This window comes from Lampris incognitus, chromosome 7 (assembly GCF_029633865.1).
Source record: "Lampris incognitus isolate fLamInc1 chromosome 7, fLamInc1.hap2, whole genome shotgun sequence".
In the NCBI taxonomy this organism is placed as follows: Eukaryota; Metazoa; Chordata; class Actinopteri; order Lampriformes; family Lampridae; genus Lampris; species Lampris incognitus.
In genome coordinates, this window is record NC_079217.1 from 27,938,802 (window position 1) to 27,961,628 (window position 22,827).

Genomic DNA, 22,827 nt, shown 5'->3' on the forward strand with positions numbered 1-22,827 from the left:
CTGCGCTGAACCTTGTGAATTGATCAATGATGTGGAGGTACCATACCCCTGGTTCCAACTCATGCAAATCTACTGCCAGCGTTTCATTAAACGTTGAAGCAAGAGGCAAGCCCACAGCAGGCTTTGGCTTCATCTTGCTGTATCTCTGGCAAATGTCACAGTCCTGTACTATGTGCTGCAAAATCATGTCACACTCTGTGGTTTTATTTCCAGAGCTATGGATGAGCCGCTGTAGCCTCTCGGCGGAGGCATGACCGAACTGTTTATGCAATTTCAGAAGAACTTTGTGTTTCTCATTTGCGGTCATATTTTCTGTGACTGTGAGGACCTCATCTTCATTCAGGCTGTTCTCTGGAGCCGTCAGTGCTTCAGTTTCTATTGGCTTTGTTTCTGTGCTCTTGTCTCTGATATCTATACAATAGTGTCCCGAGCTGGTTAATTCAAGAGGGATATTTTGATTATACATCACAGCACTATCATTCTCCATATCCAAAATGGTCCCTGCCCTTTTCAGTGAAGTCTTACTCAGAAGCAGTGGGATATCAGCTTTAACTACTTCAGTTTCCACTTGACATTTTGTCTGTCCTATTTTTGCAGGCAGTTTCAGTATTTTGGAGGAATGTACTATATTCCCATCTCCAAAGCAAAATGGTCTGCTGCTTGGAATTTCACTTTGCGCTATCTGGTTCACTTGGCTTTGACTGAGGTCTGCGACAAAATTTTCCAACCACTTTTCTCCGCATACTGTGCGGGTACATGCAGTATCAATGATAGCTGTCCCTAACGACTCAGTCAAAAAGATCTCTGATGCTGATTCAGACAGCGAGGCTTTGGTAAACAATGTGTCCTCTACTTTTGCTGGCTCGCTATTCTTGTGGGGACAGTCCTTGGCCCAATGGAACGTGCTCTGACATACAGCACATTTTGATCGCCTACCGAACCTATCCAGTGGGTTAGTACCTTGTAACGGTGGCTTTTGTTGTCCAACCTGTGTTGTCTGTGACTCTTGTCCAGCTTGTTGCACAACGTTACTTGTTCGTTTAAATCTTCCTCGCGAGCGTTGCTCTGTGTAGAACACTTCATCTTTTACTTGTATGCCATTAGTCGCGTCGACTTGTATTTTCCCTCCAAAAATCCTCTTGAGCGCGGACTTCATTGCCGCAAACGTTAGATCCGTACATGCTGTCAGCGCCATTTGCCTATTTTTCTCATCTAGACAAGCCGTATCCAAAAGTTTAAAAGCTAATACGGCATCGGGAAGAGTCATATCATACTTTTTCATTCTATTGTATCGCTGCTCAAAGTCAATCACATAGTCCGCCATGGACACAGAACTGTCCTTCTTGATACAGTCAAAATACGAATAAGCATCGTAAGCGCGGTCCCTCTCTTCTTTGAGAAACATTCCATCTAGTTTTGCAATTAAAACGTCCATACCCCCATCTGTATTCAAGTCTGCAGCGGGTATTTCCATGGCAATATCCCTTGCCCTTCCTTCAAGCCCCAGGACGACAGCAAGGGCCTGTTTCTTCTTATCCAGCTCAGTAACGAGCTTCCACATAGCAACTTCATTTTTCCAACTCTCGTACGGTCGGGACTCATCAAACTTCGGTGGAACTTTGTAGCTAGCAGAAGCCATTTTCTGCTAACCATCCTCTGCTACCAATGTTGACTACTAAACTTGTTCTGAATAAACACGACGTTTATCTTCAGTGAAACCGACTTTATTCACTCCATTTCTTCACGACACCAAGCGACCAGCAACTTGCTCTCAGCATCCGCACCACCACAACTGCGCATGACAAGAGACTCCCGCCTAGAAGGGGCAATACACTGCACATGCATAACCTGACCAGAAGGGGAGCTGTCCTCCATTACATTAACTAAATAGGGATGCATAGAGATAACAACATGTTAACAATTACCACCTTATTTCTAAGGAATTACGTGATAATTACCACCTTATTACTAAGAAATTACTAGGTAATTTCCGACCCCCTAAAATAGTGTAACCCAAAAACAAACAGCAGTAAGTAGCAATCCTTTTATAAAATAATAATAATAATAATAATAATAATAATAATAATAATATTGTCGCTGCTGCATCTTGTAAACAAAACAAGTCACACTCGCAGTGGAACATCAGTGTTTTTAGTACCCTACCTACCTAGTAGGCTAGGCATTTATTTTAAAGTGCCAGAACCATAGTCAAGTCAGTAAAGTGTCTCTTAACTGCCTTCTTTTACCATTTAATTGGCCTGCAGTCTATTGTGGGCCATTTAGCAGTTAAGTTGTTTAATCTGTCACAGGTAGACTTGCTCACTCTGTGTCTGAACGCCTGTTCGAGTGTGGCTTGATGAGACTGGTTGCTCATGTAGCATCAGGGGCTGAGCTAAGTAGGTCCAACCTCCAAGTTCGCTGCTAAGTGCTTTGCGTTGAGGTGATATATCATGCTTGAAGTACTCTGATGGTACGAAAATTCTTTACTGCAGAAATTGCACAGAACAGACCTCTTATCAACAGTTCCATCTGATTGTTTTTTAAATGTAATGTCTGTGTGATTAATCTGAGTTACATTTTTATTGAATTATTACTATTTTATAATTTTTACTAATTGTTACTATTTCCCCATAATTAATTAATCTAAATTAACACATTATTTTGATGGCCATAAAATAATCAAACCCTGCAATAAAATAAATCAAGTTTCACCAAATGGCTTCTCATATTTGCTGTATTTCCCATATTGTAGCTAAATGTCTTGTGGCAGTATTTGCAAATGGTTTTGCATTTGTCAGTTTCCTTTTAGCCATTGTCATTTCTTGAAAAAGGAAACCAGAAATGTTGCTACCCATCAGCTCTAAAAGTCGATGGAGCATCCTCAATCTCAAATTAAAATTCATCGTTCGTCGCTACGTTCATCTACTTCGTTCGCCATTTTCTCGTTGGGTCTGAGCCTGTGAAGACAGCAGTTATCAGTGCTTACATTACATTACAGTCATTTAGCTGACTCTTTTATCCAAAGCAACTTACAATAAGTGCATTTAACATAGGAAATAAGGAGAACTACTAGTCATCAGAGGTCATAAGTACATCTAAATAAGCATCTAAGAGCAAAACCAGTGCTAAAGTAAAAGTGCAAGAAAGAGATTGTTTTTCTTTCTTTTTTAAATGAGTGAATACAATTAGTGCTAAGAACAAGTAACAGGGTAGTAGTTCTTAAAGAGGTGAGTTTTCAACCTGCCCCGAAAGATGGGCAGCGACTCCGCTGTCCTGACATCAGTGGGGAGTTCATTCCACTACTGTGGGGCCAGGACAGAAAAGAGCCCTGACCGGGTCGATCGGCAGCAGGGGCCTCTGAGCGATGGGGCAACCAGGCATCCCGAGGCAGCAGAGTGAAGTGGTCGGGCGGGGGTGTAGGGCTTGACCATGGCCTGGAGATAGGAAGGAGCTGTTCTTTTCACTCCCCTATAGGCTAGCACCAGAGTCTTAAACTGGATGCGATCAGCTACTGGGAGCCAGTGTTGGGACATGAGAAGGGGAGTTGTGTGGGAGAACTTAGGGCGGTTGAACACCAGATAAGCTGCAGCTTTCTGAACAAGCTCCAGAGGTCTGATGGCTGACGCCGGGGCACCAGCAAGGAGGGAGTTGCCGTAGTCCAGCCGGGAGATGACCAGAGCCTGGATGAGCACCTGTGCCGTCTCGTCGGTGAGGAATGGGTGAATCCTCGTGATGTTATAGAGGAGAAATCTGCAGGAGCAAGCAACCAATGCAACTGATGCAACGTTTGCAGCAGTACTTGGCTTACATGCAATGGATGACGGGAGTCCGTCTTCTTGACTAGAATGATTGTGCCATTTGCTGTTCAAGCAAAAACAATACAGTCTTTCGACAAGGCGAGATGGAACGGAGCTATACTGGTGAAATAACCATGTAATAGTGCGGTAGATATCGTCAAAGCCCTACAACGGTATTGAGACAGTTTTTTATTGTCATATCATGGAATTCAGGTATATCATTACAGCTCTACTATGGAAGAGTGACACAATCGCTGTTCACGTCAGCCTCAATTTTGCAGTCCATTTTGTTTGCCATTGGCTGTGAAACAAGGATTTGCTTTACGGAGTGCATAAGTATAGAAATGTAAATTTACCTCATCTGTGATCATGACTCCTCTTTCAAGAGTCTTTTGAGCTACAGCTTGTGAATAAATGCACATATCTTGTTGATGCTCTATGAAGAACGAAGGGGGGGGGGACTTGCAGTTGTCTTTGCAACAGTTGATGTAAAGGGTGTCATCATAACCCAAATAGCTACCTAGTGCCATTTTAAAGATGAGTTGACCTGAATATGCATTTATCTTGAGCAGTTTTGCACATATATCCTGCTGAGACATTAATAGGGCACATAGCGAACTGTTAAAAAAATCCTTGTGTATTTAAAATCCAACCATCAAGGCCACAGCCACAAGAATCCTAGGAGAAGTCACAAGGTTTTAAGGGGAAAACATCCAAAGATGCTTTGTTTTTTGTATTGTCTCTTTCTCTGCAGTATTGCCATGGCAACCAAGGAAAACATGACCTCTCAGAGGGGCCTGCTGAAGTCCATACAGAGCAGGGTGAACACACTGGCCAGTATCCTTTGTCTTGTGTGCGTGCTTACGGGCATGTAGTATGTATGCATGAGAAAAAGCAAGGAGTCAATGAGTAAAAGAAACATTTGATTTATCCTGCACTCTATTACACTATATCCACACTCCTTTTATCCCTCAAAAAGGGAGTCTTGGGATCTTGCTCCTTGGTTGAATTGAAGTGTGATCTTATTGCTGGTTAAGTGTTTGAAACCAGAAATCCTAGGTCTTCTTTAACCTTTTCCTTTCCCAGACCGCTTCCCAGCCATCAACAACCTCATCCAACGAATCAACCTAAGGAAGAGGCGGGATTCCCTCATTTTAGGTGGAGTGATTGGTGTCTGCACCATTCTTCTGCTGCTCTACGCTTTTCACTGAATGACCATCTAACGACAAATGGGTTTATAAAGGTGTGGGGTTACTGTCCTCCTTGTAGTATTGGAAGGCCCCAGGACATGGAGGTTATTGGCTGGATGACCCTGGATGCTGCTGAGCAGGACATTTGGTTGGCCCAATCCTAGGACAGGACCAATATTGCCCAGCACACACTACTCAATTTGTATTTAGCCGAGGGACAGGATGAGAATTGGTGGTTGGATGCTGTTCTGCCAATAAGGAAATGGAGACCCTAAGTACTAATAGAAAAATCTTAAAGAATTCTATCGACAATTCACTTGGAGAGAGACTTTATGCTAAAGAAGATCTGAAGAGACTGTGACTCTAATACTGCTTGTGGTTGTTTTGTGAAGTGGAAGGATTTTTATTTGAATGGTCCTTTTTAAATGATGAGGTTTGGTGTATGGTTCATCTTGGGCTGTAAAATGTGCATTAATAAATTATTCATATTCAGTATGTTGAAAACAGTGACATGACTATATGCTTAACACTTAAAATATTTTATTTTTCAATATGATTTAAATTATATTAAACTTCATTGAAGAATTGGGAATTGAATTTTTCAGCCATACAATAAAGCACCTTAGCATGACTAGCACAAGATCAGAACCACACTGAGGATGAATGCATGTATAAAGGGAGGTATGTGAAAATCATGTATTCAACTACAGTAGGATGGACAGTTTTGGTATCAAGGTGTTATCTCTTTGGATGTAGTGGTAAAGCATAAGCTATGTTAAACATTTTATCGTATCTCTGTCATTAGGCTTTTTGTGTAACTACTTTAACTCCTGCTAACTCGTCTTTTATCAGCTGTACATACATCTCTAAGTCTATTTCTCAAACAAGTGCCCTGCATAAGATTCTGTTTATACATAAATGAATCTTCAGTTACCAGAAAAAGTAATGGTAATTTCTTCTCTTTAGAGCAGTTCAGTTGAGTGATGTTCCTTCACAGATGATGTGTAGTAAAGAAGGAACTTCAGTCCTTAGAGCATTCTCGCATGTTAGTTTTTCCTACACACACACACACACACACACACACACACAAATAATGGATATCTACTCTGATGTACATAGGCCGTCTCTTTGGGTGACCACAGTCGATGGACACATTAGCTAGGACACCTCACTAAGCCTGTTAACAGATTGGAATATGCGTTGGAGAAAGGGAACTTGTAGGCTCATCCAAATGAAAGGAAAGTGATTGCTGCCAGGGTTGGACAGTCACTCACTAAAAGTCTGAACTTCTTGATGGGATTGTAAAATTAGTGGAGCAATATGCCACTGCGAGAAACATCTCTTACTGTTTGAGGCTGGTACATAACTAGAATCACATTCTTTAACCAAAGCAGCCTCACTTCAGCAGAAGATAAATTTAGATTGTCCTAATTCCTGTGTTGGTACCTTGCTTGCAAACAAAGGATATATGGGAAAGTTGGCACGCAGTTTTTCATAGGTGTCACTGACTGAGTATCAGGTATTTTTCTAACAAAAATACCTGGAGTTTTTTTATTTTTTGTGTTTTCAAATTCAGCTCTCCAATTACACACTAAAGGGGATTTGTTTTTCTGCCCTTTAAAGTGAATACCGTAAAATTGCTAACTAAACCCTTTGTAGATTCTAAGGATCAGTTTCTTTATTTTAGTCTGATGGACTGATATGCAGGGAAGGGATATGTCGTCATCGATCCCAGTTTTATTTAAGAGACACAAAGTTGAAGTTTTTTGTTTTGGACCTTTTGCTCAAAAAGAAGCGATAAACTAGGTTTGCACTGACATATCCCAGCACCCTCAGGACTACACAGGGAGCTGTTATTCAAGCCTCTCCACAGTAAGCCCATCGCTTTGCTGTCACCTCCAGCATGACTCATCTTGCCTCACACAGGCCTCATCCTACGTGAGTCTGGACTTGACCTCCAGTCCACATTTTGAAGGTCTTGGACTCCAAAGCATAATGACCCAGACTTCACTTGATCTTGGCTAGCGTTGACTTGTGATAATTTTTCAAGACCTGTGAAGTCCAAGACGTTGATTAACTTTTTTTTTTAATATCAAAATTGCCCCAAGATCAATAAAGTGCAGTCTAATCTACACTCACTGGCCACTTTATTAGGTACACCTTGCTAGTACCGGGTTGGACCCCCTTTTGCCTTCAGAACTGCCTTAATCCTTCGTGGCATAGATTCAACAAGGTACTGGAAACATTCCTCAGAGAGTTTGGTCCATATTGACATGATAGCATCACGCAGTTGCTGCAGATTTGTCGGCTGCACATCCATGATGCGAATCTCTCGGTCCACCACATCCCAAAGGTGCTCTATTGGATTGAGATCTGGTGACTGTGGAGGCCATTTGAGTACAGTGAACTCATTGTCATGTTCAAGAAACCAGTCTGAGATGATTCGAGCTTAATGACATGGCGTGTTATCCTGCTGGAAGTAGCCATCAGAAGATGGGAACACTGTGGTCATAAAGGGATGGACATGGTCAGCAACAATACTCAGGTAGGCTGTGGCGTTGACACGATGCTCAATTGGTACTAAGGGGCCCAAAGTGTGCCAAGAAAATATCCCCCACACCATTACACCACCACCACCAGCCTGAACCATTGATACAAGGCAGGATGGATCCATGCTTTCATGTTGTTGACGCCAAATTCTGACCCTACCATCCGAATGTCGCAGCAGAAATCGAGACTCATCAGACCAGGCAACGTTTTTCCAATCTTCTATTGTCCAATTTTGGTGAGCCTGTGCGAATTGTAGCCTCAGTTTCCTGTTCTTAGCTAACAGGAGTGGCACCCGGTGTGGTCTTCTGCTGCTGTAGCCCATCTGCCTCAAGGTTCGACGTGTTGTGCATTCAGAGATGCTCTTCTGCATACCTCGGTTGTAATGAGTGGTTATTTGAGTTACTGTTGCCTTTCTATCAGCTCGAACCAGTCTGGCCATTCTCCTCTGACCTCTGGCATCAACAAGGCATTTTCGCCCACAGAACTGCCGCTCACTGGATATTTTCTCTTTTTCGGACCATTCTCTGTAAACTCTAGAGATGGTTGTGCGTGAAAATCCCAGTAGATCAGCAGTTTCTGAAATACTCAGACCAGCCCGTCTGGCACCAACAACCATGCCATGTTCAAAGTCACTTAAATCACCTTTCTTCCCCATTCTGATGCTCGGTTTGAACTGCAGCAGATCGTCTTGACCATGTCTATATGCCTAAATGCATTGAGTTGCTGCCATGTGATTGGCTGATTAGAAATTTGCGTTAACGAGCAGTTGGACAGGTGTGCCTAATAAAGTGGCCGGAGAGTGTATATTGTTTGTATTATGTCTTTGAAAATTTAGTTAACTGGAATCTGAAATGATCCTTCCATAGCAGAGGGGGGAAAAACGCCTAAACATTACAGCATAGTGAAAGTTTGACTTTTACTATGAATGTAGACCAGTACATTTACAGTCATGGTGTTTAATTGGACTTTCATTGTTATGGTGTCAGTGTTAACATATGCTTTGGCCCCATTGGTCTTGGACTTGACTGGGACTCTTTAACAAATAGTCTCGTACTTGACCCGAGGACCCCCCCCCCCCCCCCAAAAAAACCACTTGGTTTGGATTTAGTCTTAACAAGGCTGCATCACACGAAAACTTCCTTTTAGAATATGGAAACAATTGCCATGTACACTTACGAATTTTCAGGTCCATGAACAACAAACATTGCAAATAGAGGATCTGGGACCCTTTCACAGTTCATAGTATTTTCTCACTTTTACAGCGGTAAGACCAGATGATGCTTTCTTTCCCCTGAAATGTCAGTTTGTCAGTTTGTATCAAAAGGCAAAATTGCACATGTTCAAACACACTTTTGCAGCTGGCCCAGAAAGAGGTGCTGGTATATTGAGCTCTTGAATATTTTATCCATTCTCGTTTAGGCTGAAAACCCATCAGAGCAAAACTAGGAACCAGGATATCCGTTGAGCCCAATGTCTGTTTTTGAGCACCAAATACACAGTTCAAGACACAAAAACACACTTCTCTGAATGAGTATCTATCCAAGAAAGGGGGCATCCTTGTTTCCCACATTGTTTTGAAATCAAAGTTATTTTGATAAGCATGTACTGATCCAGTGCTGTTGAATTCTCTTATCAATTTTTTCCAGATACAGTTTTGCCCATCAGAGTTAAAATGAATCCTTTCAAGTCAATTTAATTTGGATAGCCAGACACAGAAAATCTGTCTTTTGAAAGAAGTTCTAGATTTCAGTTTGTTCTGCAAAACACCACTTTCTCTTCCATGTGAAAAGAAACTTGTGCTCTCCAAGTCAAAGCCAAGGTAATAATCCACTTCTTACCAGGATTGCTAGCAAACGGCTCACAATCTTTGACAAGTCAAGTCAATTTTATTTGTGTAGCCTAATAACACAAATTCCAAATTTGCCTCAAAGGGCTTTACAGCAACAAGACTTTGCGTTTGTCAATATGTATTTCAGTTTACTTAGAAGTCATTGAGAAGAACTGGAAAAACAAAATATAATTGGACTTGTCTCTGCACGAAGAAATTTAAAGAGTTATGTGCTATATTTCTTTTCCCATTCTATCTGAATCCATTATAAAAAACAACAACTTATCAGGAACTACTCAGGAGTTGACATTTTGAATGGACTCCATGCTGTTTCAGGATGGGCACCAGACACCAGTGCTGTGTGTGTGTGTGTGTGTGTGTGTGTGTGTGGTGTTTTTTTTTTTTTTTGGGGGGGGTTGGTTGGTCATTGGATGTATATTATTCATAATTGTTCCAGCTAACAGCGTGAAAAATGTGTGTGTGTGTGCTTGTGTGTTTCATGGTATGTATCAGCTTCTACTTTTATTGGAGACAAGTCAAGCATTTCAACCTTGCTAACATTATGAGCCCTCATTTCCCTCTTAGCCTTCCCATGATGGTACTACACTACCAATAAAATGTAGCTTTTGCACGGGTTCATTAAGTTCAATGCCAGGCGTGAAGTTAATTGCAAGGCCACTAAAATCGTACTTTGTCCTTACTGCCTATCAGCAAGAATGTCACGTCAAAAACCAAACAAGACATAGACCATGCATGGTAACATTTATTCCAGACATGCAAAATGTATACAAAGATGGAAAAGTGGCGTAGATGTATTTAAGACAAGGAAATCATAACATTGAAAGTTGGGAATGAATTGAAAGTTTCAACTGTTTTGCTGACAGTGCAGCGTGTGGGCTCGGCCTTCTGCTCAGGACCAATCCACTTCAGCAATCACACATTATGACCTTGAGAGATTACCACTTCGTCTATCTTGTAGAACAGGATGAGTTGCTTTACACAATTATCCGGGGTCTTGGTTAAACATAGATTCTTTTTTACAACTCACTAACCATGAAATGCAGTATATCTTTCAGTTGGGTCATTGAAAATCTTTGGATTTTGCTGCTTTTGGCTGTTTGGTTGAAGTTTTACCAATTAAACATCTTGTGTAGTCTATTAGTTTGCATGCTTTGATGGCGTTGATCAAAGCTTAAGAAAACCGGATGACTAAAAGCATTCACACATGTTGCTAAGTGTTTCCCAGCTAGCAGTTGTATGTCAGTTTGTAACATGCCAAAGGCAGCCAAACTTTCACTTTGCAGGAACAAGCGACATAATTTGTATTGAACAATCTCAGTTTCAAACCAGATTTGAGGTCTATTAAACGTCATCACTCGTCAGGTGTTGACTGGACATTATTTTCCCTCATCTTACGGTTGTACGACAGAGCTCATAACTATGAATTTGATGGAAATGGTTAAAAGTTTGTCACCAATTTAGGTTGGGGTTTTTTTTCTCTTTAAGGGGCTTAAAATAAAACCGTTTCAGTCGTTTGATTTAGTAATTATATTTTTAGAGAATAACAAATATTGTGTCATCAAAACAGTCCTGTACGTCCAAAAGGAACTTAATACAGAGTGCCTCTTCTGATGAATGTGACGAATACAACCAATGCACCATGCTTGCATTAGAGAGATGCTTTAAATGCTCCTAATTTCTAAGTCAAACTCAAAACCAACATTCAATATGTGGATCATTGCTATGATATTACAAAAAAAAAATTCATCGTTATGTCTTTTTTGGCCCATGGCATGCCTATAATATATGTATATATTGCATAAATATCTACCCATATAGATACATGTCATACCAACACAGCAGGAAGGATAGGTACATACAGGGAGGTTAAGTGGATCGGACTCTGCTATGTAAGACATTTGGTGAGGTAACCGGACTGACAGCATCATGATGGAAAGGGTAACGGGAGAAATTAGGTTATGAAAGGATTGGGAGATTTTAGCTGTAGAATGGAACTGTGGGCTGTAAGGTTGAGGGTTCACATAAATGGGAAGGGACAGACAGAACTACAGTTGGCTAGCATGGAGTTGGCCATGGTGGTTGGTATGGGATGAAATGGAAGGAGTTAAGCGGGTGGGAGGGTGGGCATGCACATAATTATAGTCGAGCCCCTCCTAGAGCAAGGCAAGCTTCCAGGGCTGCAGGAGAAGTAAAGGGATGTAGATGAGGGTTAGGTCAATGTCCACACATTGATCAGGGGCAAGACTCCCACCATTTGTCCACAAATCACTCCTCCATTGTATCATCTTCAGCCTTCTCGGTCTCTCAAACCCAGACAAAAAATAATAATAGTTGAACCTTATTAAAATTTAGGTTATACATTCAGGCATGCACTTGAATGTATTACCTATATTTTGATTAGGTTAGAAAATACATTAAGGAAGGAGAAAATGACTTGTACTGATTGGCTAGACAGAGGGACCAGAATCAGAAGCTGTGAATGGTGTGTAGCAGGTAAGGGCGATGAAGGATAGAGATGGAAATGTGCTGACAAGCGATGAGAGTGTGTTGAGAAGGTGGAAGGAGTACTTTGAGGGGCTGATGAATGAAGAGAAGAGAGAGAGAAGGTTGGATGATGTGGGGATAATGAATCAGGAAGTGTGGTGGATTAGCAAGAAGCAAGTGAGGACAGCTATGGAGAGTGGAAAGGCAGTTGTTCCAGATGACATACCTGTGGAGGCATGGAGGTGTTAAGGAGAGACAGCAGTGGAGTTTTTAACTAAATTGTTTAACACAATCATGAAAACAGGATGTCCGAGGAGTGGGGAAGAAGCATACTGCTACCGATTTTCAAGAATAAGGGTGATGTACAGAGGTGTAGCAACTACATAGATATATATAGATATAAACTAAATATAAATATATAGGTATAAAGTTGGTCAGCCACAGCATGAAGATATGGGAAAGAGTAATAGAAACTAGGTTAAGAGATGTGATGATTAGTGAGCAGCAGTGTGGTTTCATGCCATGAAAGAGCACCACAGATGCAATGTTTGCTTCGAGAATGTTGATGGAGAAGTATAAGGAAGGCCAGAAGGAGTTACATTGTGTCTTTGTGGATTCAGAGAAAGCATATGACAGGGTGCTGAGAGGGGAGGTGTGGTATTGTATGAGGAAGTAAGGAGTGGCAGAGAAGAATGTAAGCCTGGTGCAGGATTTGCATGAGGGCAGTGAGACAGCGGTGAGGTGTGCAGTTGGAGTGAGGGATGGGTTCAAGGTGGAGGTGGGATTACATCAAGGATTGGCTCTGAGCCCTTTCTTGTTTGCAATAGTGATGGACAGGTTGACGGACGAGATCAGGCAGGAGTCTCTATGGACTATGACTATGGAGAGCCTGGAGAGGTGGAGGTATGCACTGGAGAGAAGAGGAATGAAAGTCATTAGGAGCAAGACGGAATACATGTGTGTGAATGAGAGGGAGGACAGTGGAATGGAGAGGATGCAAGGTGTAGAGCTGATGAAGGAATATGAGTTTAAATACTTGGGCTCAACTGCTCAAAGTAACGGGGAGTGCAGAAGAGAGGTGAAGAAGAGAGTGCAGGCAGGGTGGAGTGGGTGGAGAAGAGTGTCAGGAGTGATTTGTGACAGAAGGGTACCAGCAAGAGTTAAAGGGAAGGTTTACAAGATGGTTGTGAGACCAGCTATGTTATATGGTTTGGAGACAGTGGCACTGATGAAAAGACAGGAGGCTGATCTGGAAGTGGCAGAGTTGAAGATTCTAAGATTTTCACTGGGAGTGACGAAGAAGGACAGGATTAGGAATGAGTATGTTAGAGGGACAGTTTAGGTTGGACGGTTTGGAGACAAAGCAAGAGAAGCAAGATTGAGATGGTTTGGACATGTGTGGAGGAGAGATGCTGGGTATATTGGGAGAAGGATGCTGAATATGGAGCTGCCAGGGAAGAGGAAAAGAGGAAGGCCAAAGAGGCGGTTTATGGATGTGGTGAGGGAGGACATGCAGGTGGCTGGCATGACAGAGGAAGATGCAGAGGACAGGAAGAAATAGACCGGGTGATCCGCTGTGGTGACCCAACAGGAGCAACCAAAAGTAGTAGTAGATTCAGGCATGCATTTGGTCTCAGTTTTAGTGTTCATATAATTATACAAAATAATAGAATAACAAAAATGCAAAAAACATCCAAATTGTGTTCATTGTCCCTTCATGGGCTTGAATTTGCACCAATAATCCAAGCCCTGACCAAGGGGCCATTGTGACAGTCTCCACCAACCCAGCACCATTCAGCATACAAACACTTTTAAAAAAGTACATTTACTGAGCTCTGTGTCATCATATTTCAAATATAATATCTGTAATTTAGTTGGATATGCCTTTGATGAAAGAGGGTTTTACTGCCGCTATCCAACGTTTGTATCCCAAACCCAAGTCCGTCCGGAAAAGTGGCCGTTTCCTGACGTAGAAAGCATCTACATTTAATCTTCTTTTTCCTTCTCTTCATTTCCAACTCTTCATGATTCATCCAGTCCTTTTCATTTTCAGAAGTCCATCATTCCGAAGAGAGACGTTTGTGGGTCCTCCTGACCAGCTAAAAACTGCACTTTCCTTTTTTTCTGCTCTCCACTTAATTTTATATTACTTTTTCTTTGACAAGCGTTTATTACTGAATCTCATGCATGCATCTCTGGCGTTTACTGATTATTTGATACACAGCTGGCTCTTCTTTTGTTGGATTCTTTTGCTTTCAAAGGGTTGTTTTGATGTTATAACTGTGGCATAAATGAGCTAAATTTGTTTTTGTTTTTTAATGGATCCATCGTCTGGCTTTGAAGGATCGCACCTTTTCCTCCATTCCCCTCCCCCACGTCACTTGGTTACTGTGGAAGAGAAATGGAAGGGGTAAAGGGAAACCAAAAGGGTCAGTGGGGAAAGGGGTGAGTTGATGAGAGAGAGAGAGAGAGAGAGAGAGAGAGAGAGAGAGAGATGGTTACATTGACATCCTAGTTAGTTTGTCCCGCCGTTTGCCTGGTGTATTTAGTATGAAGGGTATGAAGCAGCAGACAAGTGGCTCTTCCCTGGCACACAGTGAGCTCACTACAGCTGCTGCAGTGCTTCATCATGCTGCACACACAGTTGGGAAACTGCTGAGTTTAGACAGACAGAGGCAGACACACCTCAGGCCCGTGTGATGGGCTCATATATCACAGCGTAAATGTAATGCAGTAGTACATTTGTAAAAAGTCTGTGTGAAGAGAAGAGAGACTTTATTCATCTTACAGCTACACACACACACACACACACACACACACATGCAGGGAGTGTTGGCTGAAGAAATGTTGCTTCTGCATTTTTCCCCATCCTGCTGTCCTTCCTCCAGGGGCAGCCAGGAGCAGTAGGCAGACTTCTCCTTCAGCACCCAGGGACCCATTCCAGGTGGACATCCATGTTGTGGTCAGGGACGGGACAGGAGAGTCTTCTGCATGTTTTTTTTTCATGTTGGGTGAAACTCGTGTGAGCATGGGGGGATACAAGGAAACTCCACACAGAAAGGCCCCTAGTCTAAAGATAGCGGGGAGAACATGCAGAGTACACGCAGACAGCCCCTGCATACCGACAGGCCTGGGGAGAACATGCAAAGTCCCCCAGTGGCAACTCTGCTCCAGGCAGGAATCGAACTTAGAACCTTCTTGCTGTGAGGTAACAGTGCAAGCACTGTGCCAACGCCAACACACACACACACACACACACACACACACACACACACACACACACACACACGGGGAGAACATGCAAACTCCACACAGAGGACGACCCCCAAGGTTGGACTACCCCGGGGCTCAAACCCAGGACCTTCTAGCTGTGAGGCGAACATGCTAACCACTGCACCACCGTGCCGCCCTATCTTAGCATATGTTGATATCAATTTGAACAAGAAGAACTATAAACTTCACAAATCTAATTAGATAACACTGTGTTTAAACAAAACGTGACATAGATATCTCATTTATTAGGTTTGCCCCAATCTCTCAGAGCCTTTAATGGTCATAGTAGTGGAATCTTCATAGCCAGACACCCATAAGTGTGTCCTATCTACTATCATACCTGATACTGAGACGTAGACAACGATGACTATCAAGCCCAGGATGATGGAGACAAAACTAAGCAGGCGAGCCAGCCGACCAAGCCTCTTGGCTCCATCCATATCTCCAGCCTGCAGACTGTTTCTGGACTGGAGAAGAAGCACATACATACAAGGTAAGACCAGAGGGCACCTTTTGGGTTAAAGTTAAACTATAAAAGATATATGTTTTGACTTCATATATTGATCTGTTACTATTATTCTTTAATCACGAGTTTGAATTTGCATTATGTGTCATGTGCTGGATTTAGTAATGCAGAGTGAATTACATGTAAAGATACTTCACAATAACCTCTTCAAGATCTGGCCATAGATACCACTTCACTTTCAAAGCCAGCCATCAAACAGCCATCAAACATGACACAAGTTTCTTGTGTCTCAAAACGTATTTATTGTTCCTAATGATGCAATTAATATCTAAAATTAAAAATGCTTTCGTTGTACAATCAGCAAATAAGTTGATTAATCCTTAGGTGGAACATAGATGATGACTTAGATGTCTTATTCCTGTGGTCTTGGACAGTCATATCATTGAGTCTGAACATGGGCAACTTTTCCTCAAGGGTAAGAAAGAACACATAACATTTCTAAAATGTCTTTAATCATACAAATTTTGAGTTTATACACCTAAATGTGCTTCATTTTACACCTCAACTGGCAGACAGAGATCAGAAAAGCTGCTCTTGTGGAGGTCACATTTCCATCTTTTCCAGTTAAATCTTAACATTGCTGTGGCATTTATATTTCATGTTTTACTTAACTGTACTGATCCAGAGTAACCTACAAAGAGACCAGTAGCAGAATAAGATTTAACTCCAACACCACCAACTTTGCAAGGAATCAACAGCAAAAATGTAAGGCTCACTTCTGTTGCACCGAGACACAACCACTGTGATAACAAGATGATGACAGCTGTGATGTAAATAGGTTTTCAATGTAGTGAGTCCCCAAGACCCACAGTGGTCATTTCAGTGGGTCCCCAGTAAAAAAAAAAACAAAAAAAAAACTCGTGTTTGGTGTCATATATATATATATATATATATATATATATATATAATTATGGTTATATTCACGCATGTTGAAAAATTTATCTGAAAATGAAACAAATAAAATACCAAATCTGAAAACTTATTTACAAAAACAATGTCACATCATTTTTTTCATTTCGATATATGATATTACGTTCTGCATTTAATCCACCCTAGCTGTATAGCTTGGAGCAGTGGGCAGCTGCAGCACCCGGGGACCAACCCCAGTTCGTCTTGCCATGCCTCGGTCAGGAGCACGAATAGGAGTATAAACCCTAACATGCATGTCTCTTTTGATGGTGGGGGGGGGAAACCAGAGCACCCGGAGAAAACCCACTGCAGACACGGGGAGAACATGCAAACTCCACGCAGAAGACAACCCGGGATGACCCCCAAGGTTCGGCAATCCCGGGGTTCAAACCCGGGACCTTCTTGCTGTGAGGCGACAGCGCTAACCACTGCGCCACCATGCCGCAAATGATGTCATCATCATGACGTACTACAAAATTCAAATAAACAAAATAGTGTCTGTAGTAACATAATAGCACCAAAATCAGTTATCAAATAACACATGTGAACAAAACAGTACACAAATGTCTCATCATGACAGTCTACAAATAAACTAATTTCAACGAAATATCTACCCAGATCAGATGTGATAAGAAAATGAACTGAGTCAATCACTGTGAAAACCGAAGAACTCCAGCGAGTCCTCACTATATGTCAAACCAGAGGACTTCATCACCCAGACTGCACCATGTTATGCTGTTCTAGAGTCTGCCACATTGCTGCTCTACCAGTCTGAAGAGCACTTCATTACGTAGCAAACGTGTTTCACTATATTAAAGGACACAAGGTGTAATGAGATGATGTTACTGTAAAAACTGATAACTTGCCTGAATTCATTGCCAACTCATTACCGTTTGCATCGCAATAATAGGAAAACATAGTGTAGAAAAATGATGCAATGACTTGGGTGATAAAAATCATTTTTGGTTGAAAAATCAGACATACACTTTCACACCATAGACTGTACCATGGCAATACAATATTGTGGTCATTAATTTGTAATTTCCGAACTATAATACAATTGAAATTCATTTCCCTTTTGTTGCAGAAATACATGTTGTGAACATTTGCAATACTGCTCACTAATAACTGTAGAAATCCCAAACTTAATACCAAAGGTTTTGCCAATACACAAACCAAAACACTAACAAGAAGAGTATCTGCATTTTTTTCTTTTTTATTTCAGGCACTGCGAAGATGCTGACTCTCACTGGCACCACTCACACTGAGCGTTTGACTTAGATGAATTTATCAGGTGGGTCTCCATCAATCATCAGCAAAACCATTTTAAAGGGGAAATGACAAGTAGTTCACACTCGTAGACCATCTCTGGTGGCTGCCATAAGGTAGAATATGAACTGAAAAATGTATTCCCCGCTGAGAACAGGATACGGTCTAGTATTTCAAATTGGTGACGTTGAAATTGATGGAAAGAACGTGACACGCTTAGCCCACTGGATTGTGAAGCTGCGGGGATGGGTTATTTATCAGTTTAATGCTGCATGCATATTGCTTTATGTCTACCCTATATACATGGAGACAGGATGATATATGGGTGTGTTTGTGTGCCAAAGTGTTTGTGTTTAAGTTTGTCTATGGAGGGCATGAGTAACGTCAAATCCTAGATCGTGGACGTCGCTTTCGTGACCAGGAAACTCCGTGACAAATCACATGAGGTTGATTTCAAAATATTTTCTCTATGCTTTGGTTTTCCTTGATAAAACAAAAAAACAAAAAAACAAAACACAGGAGTCAACATTTTGGGTAGCATGAAAACATCCTCTCATGCATACTAGGGAACAACCACACACTAGTAAATAAACACACAGACACATGCACATACAAACCCATGAGGATATTATATGAAATGGTCTGCACTACACTGAGCAGTGTCACTGGGTCCCAAGAAAAATAAACTTTGGCGTTTTATCATAACGTGAGCAATTAAAACCTCCCATCCACAATTTCATAACTCTGAATGACCTGTGTCTCACATCTACACCTACACCTCTTCTCAAGAACGCCAAGAACACCATGATGGAGTTGAACTCCATATCAGCAGACTCCAGATTACAGTTTCCTCCTCGAAAAGGGCCAATGGTTCAAATACGCTTACATATCCAACACCCAGAACAAAAAGTCCCCCTCCTGCCCCTTTTTCTCTCCAATTGTACTCGGCCAATTACCCCACTCTTCTAAGCCGTTCCAGTCGCTGCTCCACCCCCTCTGCCAATCCAGGGAGGGCTGCAGACTACCACATGCCTCCTCCGATACATGTGTAGTCAGTCGCCAGCCGCTTCTTTTCCCCTGACAGTGAGGAGTTTCGCAAGGGGGAAGTAGTGTGTGGGAGGATCACGCTATTCCCTCCAGTTCCCCCTCTCCCCTGAACAGGTGCCCCGACCGACCAGAGGAGGGGCTAGTGTAGCGACCAGGACGCATACCTACATCCGGCTTCCCACCAGCAGAGATGGCCAATTGTGTCTGCCTGACCAAGCCGGAGGCAACGCAGAGATTCGAACCAGAGATCCCCGAGTTGGTAGGTGTAGGGGACTGAGCCATCACAGTATGGTGTGGCCATCACAGTAGGCAACGGAATAGACCGCTATGCTACCTGGACGCCCCCTTTGAAAACGTTTTTAAAGGTAGACCACAACTGTTTAAATATACCCCAGAATGATCATTACTGGCTAAATGACCTCAAACTTGCTTATTAAAAGAGAATATCTTATTTCTTTGCATAACAATCTATTTTCATTGTAGAGGCCAGACGCAGTGAAAAGCGGTGTACGGACAGAGGAACACAGCACCGACTTGGTCTATTTCATGCTTGCAGCTGCTTACCACAGTAGATGTGCATAAGTATGCATTTCCTTAATTACAATTCAAATAGCTGTTAGTTAGATTATGGGCAGGAAACTAAAGGAGAGATGGGAAGATTGAAATTACATCTTTACCTATTTCTCAATTGTTATTCCAGTAATGAACGTAAGACTGTTAGGGTTTTTTCTCTCTTTTATTCTATAGAAATAAAAACACTGAAAATACAACACATACACTACCGTTCAAAAGTTTGGGATCACCCAAACAATTTCGTGTTTTCCATGAAAAGTCACACTTATTCACCACCATATGTTGTGAAATAATAGAAAATAGAGTCAAGACATTGACAAGGTTAGAAATAATGATTTGTATTTGAAATAAGATTTTTTTTACATCAAACTTTGCTTTCGTCAAAGAATCCTCCATTTGCAGCAATTACAGCATTGCAGACCTTTGGCATTCTAGCTGTTAATTTGTTGAGGTAATCTGGAGAAATTGCACCCCACGCTTCCAGAAGCAGCTCCCACAAGTTGGATTGGTTGGATGGGCACTTCTTTGAGCAGATTGAGTTTCTGGAGCATCACATTTGTGGGGTCAATTAAACGCTCAAAATGGCCAGAAAAAGAGAACTTTCATCTGAAACTCGACAGTCTATTCTTGTTCTTAGAAATGAAGGCTATTCCATGCGAGAAATTGCTAAGAAATTGAAGATTTCCTACACCGGTGTGTACTACTCCCTTCAGAGGACAGCACAAACAGGCTCTAACAGGTACTATTTAATGAAGATGCCAGTTGGGGACCTGTGAGGCGTCTGTTTCTCAAACTAGAGACTCTAATGTACTTATCTTCTTGCTCAGTTGTGCAACGCGGCCTCCCACTTCTTTTTCTACTCTGGTTAGAGCCTGTTTGTGCTGTCCTCTGAAGGGAGTAGTACACACCGGTGTAGGAAATCTTCAATTTCTTAGCAATTTTTCGCATGGAATAGCCTTCATTTCTAAGAACAAGAATAGACTGTCGAGTTTCAGATGAAAGTTCTCTTTTTCTGGCCATTTTGAGCGTTTAATTGACCCCACAAATGTGATGCTCCAGAAACTCAATCTGCTCAAAGAAGTGCCCATCCAACCAATCCAACTTGTGGGAGCTGCTTCTGGAAGCGTGGGGTGCAATTTCTCCAGATTACCTCAACAAATTAACAGCTAGAATGCCAAAGGTCTGCAATGCTGTAATTGCTGCAAATGGAGGATTCTTTGACGAAAGCAAAGTTTGATGTAAAAAAAATCTTATTTCAAATACAAATCATTATTTCTAACCTTGTCAATGTCTTGACTCTATTTTCTATTCATTTCACAACATATGGTGGTGAATAAGTGTGACTTTTCATGGAAAACACAAAATTGTTTGGGTGATCCCAAACTTTTGAACGGTAGTGTATATACCAAACAAATAGAGAAATAAAACACTTTACAAACCCATCAAACTCTACAGAATCAAATATTACAACACAGGTAGACAAAACAGAAAATAGTGAGGTAACCTGTTGGCCTTGGCATGGCTTCCAGCCTACAGACCCCCCCCCCCACACACACACACACACCAAACCAAAGAAATCAAACAAAAAATACACATAAACCACACACAGTATACTGTTTAACCAAAATCTAACATTACCCTCCCTCCTTCCCCAGTCACAACAAAAGTGCTCCTCTCCATGAATCCACCAACAAACTCTTCTTCTCTAACATAACCATGCAACATATTAACATCTATTTGCATTATACACCTAAAAATATCCCACACCTCAGCTTTCCTCTTTTTGTAACGGGCTCTATTCCTCCTTAACTTGACAGCAAAACTTGCATGGCTTAAAACACAATTTAATAAATTAACATTACATCCATTCACTTTGCCAGTCCCCCCAAACAACCACAATTCTCTCCTTTCCATTCTGTCAACAAACCCACCTCTCCAACATCTACTTATTAATTTGTTTTAGTTTGCTACTGTATAGCTGTGACCCAAACATTTTATTCCATAGTAAACTGTATGAATAAACATTAAACTGCGCTAACAGAAGGTAAGATATTGTTTAGAAACGAGTCGCATGTTTGCCGTTATGTAAATGATTTTGTCTCTATCTTTATTCACCTGCTTGATCCTTGGTTTTTCTTAAGTTGTGAGACTGCTTTCAGAAAAAAATTCAAAAACATAATCTTTTGTGTGTGTGTGTGTGTCCATTGTTGCCTCTAGCAGTACAGTGTGTGCTGAGGTGCTGGGGTTGCCTCAGTAGAGGATAAAATTACACCTCCATCACTGCAGTAAGAGCCCTGCCTCCCATCTATCTCACCTACTGCCTCGCTCACCCTCTCTCCCATGAGCCTCTCTGTCTCCAGGCTGTCTCCCATGTGGCAAGACCCACAAAGTGCCTGTGTAAAGTGGATGGGAACAGCGTAACACTGAGCAATGCACTGAGCCAGAAACTGACTTAGGTGCTTCTTCCAAACAAACAGGAAGTGAGTTTAAATGCCACCTCTGGTCCATTTTTATTTTTTATTTTTTGTATTGCAGCACATAAATGCCATATCTCACCGGCATTAACCGCACCCCCCCCCCTTCTAATTACCTACGAGGCCGTCCTGTTTATGAAACCCGAGCATGGTAGCAGTGAATATGCTGATATAAGCAAAACGCATTATCTCATTCTCTGTTGTTTGCAGTCGCTGTGATTTATGTTTCCATGTCAGTATTTACATTATTCTGTTTATTCATGTTTTACAGGGATACTAAAGCATCGGATAGAGGAGGCTTATTAACAGATGTGCACTATTATCCAGAACACTTCACATACGCTCTGTTCCAGAGCAAGTTTTCACTTGAAAAGAGAAGAAGGCCTTTTCTCAGGCGTTTTACCCTTTTCTGAATCCTTCTCCCGCGACCCTGATAGCAGGATAAGCCGTTTGGATAATGGATGGATGGATGAATCATTCTCTGTTTTTCTATCACATGCACAAACATAAGTACATACATTTGTACACACACACACACACACACACACACAGAAACTCAGGGTGTTCCAGTGGAGTCAACTATTGAACCCCTCTCCTCTCGGGGAAAAGACATATCCTCACATTCAGTCACCGGGAGACCCTGTCTAATCTGGCCTTCACCTGCTTCAAGGAAAAGATGCTTGAAAGTTGAAAAATTGCGTTGAAATTATTTTCCATCTTTCCTAAGCGCATCCAAAAAATAGGAAGCGTCAAATGAGGGTACTTAAAACCAGAATGGGTCAAAAGTGACGTGCTTCAGGGCTATGTGGTCTATATTGTGTGTGTGTGTGTGTGTGTGTGTGTGGAGGGGGGGGGGTGGTTGGGGGGGGGGTTAAGAGTATGTGGT

The 22,827-nt window shown here is 41.8% G+C and overlaps 2 protein-coding genes across 2 annotated transcripts in view; one reads left to right on the forward strand and one right to left on the reverse strand.

Moving 5' to 3' along the window:
* Nucleotides 1-5,934, forward strand: part of gosr1 (golgi SNAP receptor complex member 1) — a 58,313-nt gene extending 52,379 nt beyond the window's left edge. Inside the window, exons 8-9 of the mRNA XM_056284144.1 lie at nucleotides 4,552-4,634; nucleotides 4,884-5,934. Coding sequence (XP_056140119.1) covers nucleotides 4,552-4,634; nucleotides 4,884-5,008 — 208 coding nt within the window. The 3' untranslated portion in view covers nucleotides 5,009-5,934. The remainder of the gene's footprint in view (nucleotides 1-4,551; nucleotides 4,635-4,883) is intronic.
* Nucleotides 5,935-14,247: 8,313 nt separating this feature from the next.
* trarg1a (trafficking regulator of GLUT4 (SLC2A4) 1a) overlaps nucleotides 14,248-22,827 on the reverse strand; it is a 58,328-nt gene continuing 49,748 nt past the window's right edge. The window contains exons 2-3 of the mRNA XM_056282835.1: nucleotides 15,484-15,610; nucleotides 14,248-14,258 (exon numbers count right to left, since the gene is read on the reverse strand). Of these exons, the coding sequence (XP_056138810.1) occupies nucleotides 14,248-14,258; nucleotides 15,484-15,610 (138 nt within the window). The remainder of the gene's footprint in view (nucleotides 14,259-15,483; nucleotides 15,611-22,827) is intronic.